Below are 10,691 nucleotides of genomic sequence, written 5' to 3' on the forward strand. Positions count from 1 at the left end.
CTGTGGCTGATAAATAACAAGTGATTGATGGTACATTATAGGAAGGGAGTTAGGAGAGTCTGCTTTGGAGAGGCATTGGACTCTTCTTTTACCATTTGGAGATGATAAAACATCCATAAACTTTACAACTACTGGAAACCGGAGCCAATATTTTTCAGAGATAAAATGGATGAGAAGTAAACCTTTGAGTTTCATGAAACACTTACATGAAAGTCCTTCATGATTACTCCAAGTGGTATATAAGGTATTGATTTTTATTTTACCAGCTCCTGAAGAGAGAAAGGACCAGTTGCTATTAGCTTTGTGCACATCTTGTGGAGAGCTGGCTAATCCTTGTCATTGAGGAACAGAAGCTCTCATTAACTTCTGTTCTCAGCTTCTCTGATGTCCCATGTACGTAGATATTTCAGTAATGACAGAATGAATACAAGTTATGGGACACAAACCCACTACTGCAGCTAATGCAAGGAAGTAACAGTACTTCCTAGGCAACTTCTTTAATTCACAACACTGTAGCTAAGTAATAACCTTCCTAAGCCCCTTAATAATGCTTTGAGCCTGCAATAAACAATTCCCAACCTGACAAAAGATAAGTGCTTTACAGTTTCACTTTGTATGTTTTGAGAAAACATTTTTTATTGCACTGTTTCCCTCCACATATTTGATTTTATTTATAGTTTTGGTTAGCACCTACCCTGGCATTTTGCCACAGCCTGAACTAACAAACTGTGACTGCAGTTAGAAAGAGAGCTAAGTGGCTGTATTATCATTTGGGGAAGGTAGCACACTTAGCAGATCTGCTGTATCTCTAGAAATGTCTCTTGTTTTACTCTGTGCTTAACTCTGTGTTAACCAGATGCATTTATCACTGTCATCAAAATTATATGGCCCCTAAAGTACCCTCCCCTCCAAACTCAGAGTTTGATACACCCTTATGCAGTCCTCATCTTCATCTCATTGCTCATCACAGTAGCTGCAACTGTGCTAGACAAACTCCTCCAGCCAGCTAAAGGAGCAGTGCTGACTCCTGCCCTGGGTCCCTCCTGGTCTGCAGCCAGGTTCCCTCTGCAAGCTGCTGCCAGGGCTTGCACAGAGAGGTTCATCTCCCAACTGCCCTGGCCTTGCTTGGAAATCCCACCCTAACTAGATCTGGCCAAATTGTGCGCTGTGCCAAGCGGCTTCAGGTTGGAGTGGTAATCACGGGAGGAGTTGGCCTGAGTGTGATGTTTGTTTCAAGGTGGATTTTCAACAGCTCTCTGAGTTGTGCAGTCAAGAACTGTGGGAGATAGTTTGTGTTTTATTGAAAGGAGTATATAAGACCTAAAATAGAAAAATATCTCATGAAAATCAATTTTTTTGCCAGACTCCTATAGCCATTATGTTCTAGATTCTTTGCAAAGATTTGAAATGCAAAATGACTATGAATTTCTTTAACTGGCAATATAATCTGTAGTTATCCATGTTTCCATAACACTAGGTGACATAGCTCAGAGTTTGTCAATGAATATGGCTCTTCTATTTTTTTGGCTTATTGGAAAATATTTGTCAGCGTTAATGCTGAGGTTTTTCCTGAGGTTGTTGAGAAATTTATTCTGAAAGGAAGAGAGCAAGAAGGAAGGAAACAGATTGGCTTTACAGCATTATGTTAGCAAATGCCATCGGATTACTTGCTGGCATTTAATGAACCCTTTCACAGAGAAACCTGTAGTGCTGGGGGAGCTTTGCCACTAACTAGGAATGTTATTATGGGTACACACGTGTGAAATCCAGCAGGGAACAAGTTTCAAGGATGTACAGTAGGAAAGAAGAAAAGAAGGCAAGTTCCAGTTCTATTATCTACTGCCTGTAGTAAAACATACATGATCAAATTGATATGTAAGTATCATGTATAGAACATACTGTTTGGTAGATTTTTAATGACCATTTCTTTGTCATTTACTTAAGCAATATGCAACAGATTTCTTATTACAGCTATTGCTTTCTACTGCATGTTCAGACCCATCCCACTCAAATTGTATCAATAGGACAGATGTCTGGCTTTCCAGAGAGTATTAACACAGACAATTTGTCAATAGGATTTGACTCTCTCTTAAGGCTGCTTTACATGTCACTGAAGACAGGAGCATCTGTGTTGCTAAGCCAAGTGCCCAGATCTTCTTCCTGAGCACAGGAATACCCTAGCTCCATTGGGCTCCTCAGACCAAGAAGCACAGTTTGCTGAGACACTAACAGAACAGTGGTCTTGGTGCTGGGTTACCCAAGAGCAGCAAAAGAGAGCAGCTTTCCTACAAGGGTCACTGATCAGACTGGTGCCATTTCAACAGGTGCTCTGCGCACAACACAGCAACATCTACTGAGCAGTGCAGAGGTCACCAGGGTTTCACTCCCCTCTACAGAGCATTAATACCTGTGCAAAATATAGTTAAGCATAGTGACTGCAACTTCTAGGGAACTGCACCTAAAATTCCATGGAGAGAGCAAGAAGAATGCCTCTGGTTTTAACTTATCCTTCTTCCTAACAATTAAGGGTGAGGTGAGGAGAGGCCAGAGAAGAAGGAACATCATCAAGCTATAATTATGATGCTTTAGAGCCCAAGTTTTATGAGATATTTGTAGAGCCATGAATTCTTACCAACTGCAAGAAAAGGCTGAGGTACCATGTAGATCTCAGACATTCCCAAAGAGTCCCTCTGCCCAGATTATGTCAGAGGCTCTGCACTCCCATCCTCCCACAAAAGATACCCATCACTCCAGCAGCAGCAAATTGTAAGTTGTTGCTTATTTTATACTGGAAGTGGCTCCACTACACCCAGTACTGCTTCTCCAGTAGTGTCTGCACCTCCAGCTCTCCTCTCTGAGCATCCTGTAGTGCAGCTGCAAAAGGTGACCCCAGCTTTTTGTGATCCTTGCTAACAGATGGGACAAGCCAGCATGCCCATGGAGCACAACAGCCTTATTCCTGCCCCTTGATTACCCTCAATAGAGTAGGGTTGCAGATATTTTGTTTGAATAGTAACCTACTGAAATAGCATGTTATGTATTCTGACAATTATATTAACTTTAGCATGTCCGCCTTTGTAAACAACAGCAAAAAATGCAATATAGTTTAATATTTAAATATAATTATTGCAGGGTCTCAACAACAAAGGTAAATGCAGACCCTACTGATTTCTGGATTTTTGTTGCAGTTGTTTTCCCCCAGATCACAAAAATTAAGATTTTAGTTTCTTCACTAATAAACAATTCTTCCCCATGAGGGGTTATTTGTTGTGGAAAGTATTTAGCTGCAATATTATTGACTCTGCCACTAGCTGTGAGCAGCACCATTTTAAGAATAATCAATGCTCTGCTGAAACCCCAGGATTTCAATAGCAAATCTTAATTAGGATTATACCACAGCAATTCTTGGGGAAGTCTTGTCTTTTATGCCCAGTTTTTGTGAAGTGACACTTATTCAAATTATTATCTAATAGCTAAATGCTTTCTTAAACAGAAATGAAATACTTTTTAATATTTAATATTTAAATATTTACAATTAGTAAGGTAGTCAAAATATTTCAGTTTACAGAAGTACTGGGAGATATTTGAGAGAAAACAAAGCACATCAGGAGATAGGTTGTGCAAGATGGAAGGACAGAATACATTAATTGTATTGCAATCTGTCAATTGTTTAGGTACCAAAGTCAAGTGTAAGATATGCTTCAAATATTTCTTTAAGAAAGCAAACAAAAAAGCAGTGGTGATGATGTGTTATGAACAAGGTTTGCAAGGCTCTTTCAGCCTACACCTACAGTTAGACTGACTGGGTGAAGATATTCATCCATCTTCACTCTTTTTCTCAATTATATATCCCTCAGCAAGAATAAAAGAAATATTTCTTTTCTCCTAGTCCTTTGTAAGAACAAGGAACATAACAGAAAGTTTGCACCAAAACTGTTGAAGAGCAGTGCTATTCATGATTTAATTGAATTTTAACATCTTCCAGATGTGTCAAGTGACAGCAACATATTTCACCCAATTTAGCACTTCACCGTGTTAGCCACAGATTTTAAAGATACGTTTCCTAAAAAAATAACAGAGTTGCGCATCAGGTGCCATGGCCCTTTCCAAAACTATGATTTGTTCCCACCCCAATGACTGATATGTGGTCAGGTATAAACAAACAAGTGAACAGGGTCACATTTTATTTAATTTTAATACCAAGAGTCAAAATGTAAATTACCATTACAGTAATATGGAATCAACCCTGAATTAGGTGCTGCTTCTCTTACTACTTGCTCTTTGCCATTTTCTCTGTATCCTGGTATTTGTTGATGCTACTCCTTAGCATGATCCTGGCAAATTAATGGGAAAATGCCTCTTATCCTTTGATTTCCAAAACAGTCTTGGGCTTTGAGCAAAGCAACCCTGGGGGACCTTTGTGGTTTTGGTTTTTTGTATTTATTACCTATAGAGAAATAAAAGCATTCCAGAACTAACAGGCTAACTTTAAAATTGGTTAAGGTGAAAGTTAAAGTGAGATATTTGAATGACTCCAATACAACAAAGGTTCATGTCCTTATTTTAAAAGTTGGGGGCAAAAATAGAGGATAAATATCAACATTAAAATATGGGAATGTACCTAAAACCAAGTACCTTTACCAGCTGTCACTTTGGATTTTCTCTTCCCGGTTTAAACTGAAAAGCTTCTGGTTTAGGCTTTTGAAAAACAATGCTGTTTCAAAATATGTCTCAAACGCCTACTTATTCTCTTCTAATTTGGGGAATTTCATGACAGTACAGCCTTGGATTAGCTACTTGCTGACTGAAAGAGCTCATGCAGATCCTTGTGCTTCTGAGAGAGGGGCTGATGCATAAACAGCCTCTGAGTTCCTGCTTGTCTCACCCAGGCACATCCCCACTCTTGTGGAAGGCAGTTGAACTGCATCTACAAATTCACATGGCAAAATTTGGCAGTGTTTCAATGTCTCCTTGTATACTAGTTAATTTTCACCTTCAATTTACTTATTTCAGAGGACATAATGTTTTCAGAGGACAGGTTATTACCTGGATGTCAAGTTGGCACCATCCTGCCTCCACAAGTATACCTACACATGTATGCTGCACAGCTGGGGGGCGGGTGAAGAGAAGAAACATAAACCGAGACAACAGCAACAGGTAGAAACCTCTTCCAATAAATCACACTATTCTCACCACTTTGCAATTTAGAATATTCAAAAATGTAGACACTGAGAGACTCAGATTCTTCAGGATGAAAGAGGTGATAATTGTTCACTGCGGAAATATTCTGAAATAACTTTGTCACACCAGAAATACCCTTGTGCAATCAAATTCTGGACAGGAGATTTCAGGCAGATTGCACTCACTCCACCACATGCTTCTAGGACAAACCATCATCCTTGTATATCCCATTTTTTCTCTAAAGTATTAGTAAGGAAACTTCTTTTTAACATCCTTTGTGCTGTCTGCTTAGACTTCAAGATCTTCAAAACATACTTCCTTATCAAATATTTTGCTTAGTACAGAGGACTTCAAATTTCTGTCAGTGCATTTAGAAGCCTCTATAATACAGATAATAAATCTACTAACCATGTAATTGCCTACAGTATTAAAACAAAAATCAAGGGTTTGGATGGATTATTTCTATCTCACCAAAATAAAATCAAAATATAGAAAATAACAAGGTACAGACAGGTCAGCAAATATTTCAAATGCTTGCTAATTTATTTGGAGTATCAAGATAGTAAGTCTTCTTCCTGCAGGAAGAAAACAGACTTTAAACACATTTCAGAAGTCAGATGCAACTTGATCTTGGCATCTGTGCTGTAGAGTTACAAAGCAGCCAGAGAAGATCCCCGTGCTACACAAGGTTTGCCTTTTTGGTCATTAGACCAAGGACACAGTACCAGGCTGAGCCAAGGACACAATTTGGCCTTATTGTTAAAGGTATTCCTCTGACTGAAATTACTTGAAGTGTAGGATACTCTGCATCCTTTCTCCAGTTCACTTCAAGTTTCATATTTTACTTGGGAAGCAGCAATAGAAGTCAGATTTTCAGAAGGAGTCCAAAACTTGCATGCACTTCTTTGAGCCACCTGACTTGCAGAAGCTGACACTCTCCTGTTTTAGACAGCTCTGAAGGACTGGCAGACCAGCAGGTCTCCAAGGACCACTTGTGGCAGCAGACAAATGATCAGGCAGCCTCACAGGGCCATAACCTGGGCTGCAGCTGCATCTGTGCTTGGTTACCACAAACAGCCAGGATTTACAATGCCTGGGGTCAGTGCAAGGCAGCTCACCAGGGCTGGTGACACACAGGGCCCCAAGGACACACTACAGAAACATTGCCCTGTATCAGTGTCTCAGCTGGCTGCCCCAGAAACTGAGGCATGACACTGTGCCCTTCACCTGCTACTGCACACAGAGGCTCCTTATTCAAAGAGGAAAGATGACCAAAGTGCTATAGCCAGGTATTGATAAGGGAGAGTCCAAATATATATTGGTTATGACAATTTGCAAACACCTGCCCTCCAGAGTGAAATTTATAGACATGAGTTTGGCATTTAAGCTTCCTATACATTTAAATTTCCTATACAAATCTGGAACATTTGGGAATTCAAAACAGTGTCAGGACAAATTTTGACTTAAAATTTACACACTAAATGCCAAACTTTGCAAGGAAAACACAAGATTTTTCAATTCAAAATGAAAATCATTAGTAACTTGTCACTGTATTCTAAGATATACTGTTCAAGGATAGAGCAGGGACTGCCCAAGAAAGGGCTGCTTTCGCTCCTTTTTCTGAAGGGAATCAATTTAATCCTCATGAAAATGCCAGAAACTATCTTGTACAAGGCACACTTAAACTTGAAATTATGACTGAATTAAGCTACAAGACTGACAGAATAACATTACTGTAGCGTACAGGCTAAGTACTTCCAAAACTTGAGTCCTGAATTTTCGTATCCACCCTAAAGATTATTAGCAGACTTTATAAGAAGCTCACACCAGGAATTAGGACCTGAAAAGAAGTTTTATATTCAGAAGAGTACACAGCAATTCTTGATTTATGCTCTAAAAAGTAGCTGAGCCAGAGATAGATAACTAAAACATCTTCACTGCCAAACAATGCTAACGCCTCCTAGAAGAGGTGAGGTAGGGAATTGAATTCCTTTTCCTAGCCCTCACAACACACACAGGGCAGAAGAATGAATCCAACGTTTATCCCGTACTGGCTAAATTGTTCTAGGAATCCCTGGACAGCTGTGTAAATGTACAGATGCAAAAAGCAACCAGAGCAGATCTTATTGACTGAATCCATGAGAAGACTTGACACAAAAGCTGGGTTAGTCTGTATTTCTCATTTGGATTTAATAATGAATCAGGTACTAAAGTACTAGGTCTTGCCAAGTGTTGTCATGTTTGATAGGTACCAAAGCAAAAGTATGTGTTTAAAGAGTTGGATACAAGCACAAGGATTACTTTTTGAGAACTTGTATTTTTACGTCTAAAGTTGTTTGTAAAAGAACAGTAATAAAATCAGAGTTGTCTCACAGTTGCAGCCATTTCTGAAACTCCAGCAATAACTCTGTGCGCCAGTTCTCAGATAAAAAATGATTAATTAACAAGACTTCCTGATCTCAGTTAATTTTCAATAAAAACTAGGTGATTGTAAAGTAGTCTGATATTATTTGTGACAAAAGGTATGGCCTTGACCCTGAATAACCCCAAAACTCCAGAAGAAAATAAGTAATGGCTATAAAGACAAAAGTGAGCCTTCACAGTGAATTTGAAGCTAAGCATATGATGATCTGGCTACTTCTGCATAAAACTCTGTTTTCTTTAAGCAAGGTCAAAAGTTGCAAACAAACAAAAAGAATGTTTTGCATGAGGTAGGGAACAAAAGAGATCAGCTCTGAAAACATCATAAGGAAAATGCAACAAAACACAAAAGAATCCCTGAAACCCCAAACTCTCAGTATCTAGTGTTCTCTGTTTTCTAAGTGTCCCCCTAATGGAAGATCTCAAACCACTTGTTTTCACATTTGTTTCTTAATCACTAGAGCTCAGTTTTTAAACCAAAACTATTTAAAATTTAGGGTGAAAGTCAATTTCTGATTTTAAATACTTACTATCATGACCCCTTCTAGCAAATTTTTTTTGCCCCAGTAGTATCACTATCACTAATACAACAAAAAGATAACACTTTCTTTAAGATACTACTCTTTGTATAGCAAGACATTTTCTTCTCACTTTTTTGCATTAAGAATCAAGAAAAAAGGTCCAATCAATACTAAAATATGTATAAACTATTCAGTTATGAGCTGAATTTATTCTGACTTAACACATGTTAAACCTGTCCCTCCTACCCAAACAGGATAGATTATGAAGCAATAAAACCTTGCCAATATGTTTACACGCCTATAGCTGATAACAGCTTGTACAATATTAAATAGTAATATATTTATCAGCAAGATTCCCTGAATAATCATAGCTAATATTTTAACATCACATGTGCTAACATGATCTTCAACTTATCACATTATATTCAGATTGGTACTTCACACATACATGCATTGTAGACTCTGCTAAAAGTTACTTCACTGAAACATGTACTGTGTTGTACTTGACAGCATCTATCTCATTATCATTGAAAAAAGCACTCTCTCTCCATACATCTTTTTTCCATTTCTTTGCTCTAGTTTATATTCATCATTTACTCCTTAACTTCACATATTTTATTATTATCACTTTGGTTACAGTCACCTGACCAAAAGCTGGTACAGTATAATGCATCATGCATCCTAAACATGATTAAACCAACATTCAATTGACTTAAAGACTGTGATTTAAACGATGAGTTCAGGCCTCAGCATGGTTAATTATGTACTTAATAAGCATGAACTGCAACTGGTTTCAAACATGGAAACTTTCACTATGGTAGAAATTAGACATGTCTTTCGCTTTATCTTATTGAGTTTTTTCCTTCACACCTTTAACAACCTAGATTCTAGGGTGATAAAGTTATAGAAGTTTATAAATAAAAAAAAAATAAATACAGCAAATGGCCCCCTCAAGCTACTAAATTAAGATACATACTTATTTTCTACAGATTTCTGTCTTACACTTCACAGCAGCACTGACTGAAGCATCATTTATGGAGAATTGATAATGGCTTACATCCCGGCCATGCATATCTCTGGTTCTAACAGTATTTGGCAGCAAGCAAGGCTTCTTTCCCACTGCAGCACCTTTAGAGAAAATGTGTAGGATCACTACGTTTACCTGGATGTTTGTAAAACTTTAGGAACAGATTATATTTGGGATTATTCCTCTCTATCATATCTGGCTAAAATGAGCCAAAGGGGGAGAGACAGGCAAACAGTGACTCATACAGAGTCCCATTAAGAAACTTTTAAAAACATACAGACCAACCTGCTGAAAGCTATCCCAAAAGCATTTAAAAGTGAGCTAAAAGCCCTCAGTTTTTCAGGCAGAGACCTCATGACAATGTTATAGTTTTACACCATGTGCTCTCACTTTAGTCATCATGTTCACATCTTACACATGATTTCCTCCCACCCTTCCTTGCCATGCAAGAGACCCTCCAGTAACAAAAGGGGGAACCAGTACTCTGGCAAAACCAGAGCTGTGTGGGCCAATGCCAAAAAGATTATTTGTTCTTTCCAGTTCACAGTGTCATTTCTAGCGATGTCACATAAGACGTATTCAGCTTCCATATTGTCTTACAAAGTACATTCTGCCCAGGCACCGGTATTGGCTCCTTCTCCTTTTATTTGAAGTTTTTAGAAAGAAAAGGCACTAGGGAGTTAGTTTGTAAGAGAACATTTTCAAGGCTTGCAAGGAATTGATTCCAGTAAGATCATATATTGCACTTGCACGTTGAGCAAATGCTAAACAATCAAAGAGCCAAACAGAAGGAATCCTTGTTCTGAGAGAATTTCCCCTCTGCTCCCTACTACCCCACCGTGTTCTCAAAGTTTACATGAAATAACAGATTAACTAGTTGAGCAACTACCAAAGGTTGCTCAAATTATGTCATAAATTCATCTGTTCGAGTCCAGTACAGGTTTATGACACCTGACGGAGCCCATTCCCGGTGCTAAAACCCCAGCAACAACAACAAAAAAGAGTGATCTCATCAACCGGCGAGACTCCCACCGCTTTCCCCGCAGACCATTCCAGAGCTCACGGGCTCCCGGTGCCCGGTTCCCCTCTGGGCTGGGCTGGGCAGGGCTGGGCGGGGGGCGCGGAGCCCCCTGAGCTCCCCGCCAGCCGCTGCCCAGCCCGGCCCGCTGCCCGCGCCCGCACGCGTCCCGCCGCACCGGGGCTCCCACCTGAAGAAAAGTTTGGAGAAGATGTTCGCCTTCTCCAGGGGAGACCTCTGCATGGTGAGGTGAGGCGCGGTGAGATGCGGTGAGCGGGGAACCGGAGGCAGCCGCTAATCGCTGACGCCTCGCTCGCCCACTCCGCTCCTGCGGCTCTCCCACCTTATCCGCCCGGCCGCTCTGATGTCACCGTCCGCCTCCTGCCCCGGCCCCTCTCCCCGCCTCTGCTTTGCCCCGGTTCAAAGGCGGGCGGGCTGGGGCCCCAGCCCGTGCTCTGCCGCCGCCGCTCCTCCCCCGCCTCCCCGCCGCGCCCGGCACCGCGCACCGGGCGCGCCCCGCTCT

The 10,691-nt window shown here is 40.3% G+C and overlaps 1 protein-coding gene across 1 annotated transcript in view; it reads right to left on the reverse strand.

The window, feature by feature from the left end:
* CFTR (CF transmembrane conductance regulator) overlaps positions 1 to 10,472 on the reverse strand; it is an 87,701-nt gene extending 77,229 nt beyond the window's left edge. Inside the window, exon 1 of the mRNA XM_059472683.1 lies at positions 10,359 to 10,472. Coding sequence (XP_059328666.1) covers positions 10,359 to 10,411 — 53 coding nt within the window. The 5' untranslated portion in view covers positions 10,412 to 10,472. The remainder of the gene's footprint in view (positions 1 to 10,358) is intronic.
* Between the last annotated feature and the right edge of the window lie 219 nt (positions 10,473 to 10,691).

The sequence above is a fragment of the Ammospiza nelsoni genome, chromosome 5 (genome assembly GCF_027579445.1).
Source record: "Ammospiza nelsoni isolate bAmmNel1 chromosome 5, bAmmNel1.pri, whole genome shotgun sequence".
NCBI lineage: Eukaryota > Metazoa > Chordata > Aves > Passeriformes > Passerellidae > Ammospiza > Ammospiza nelsoni.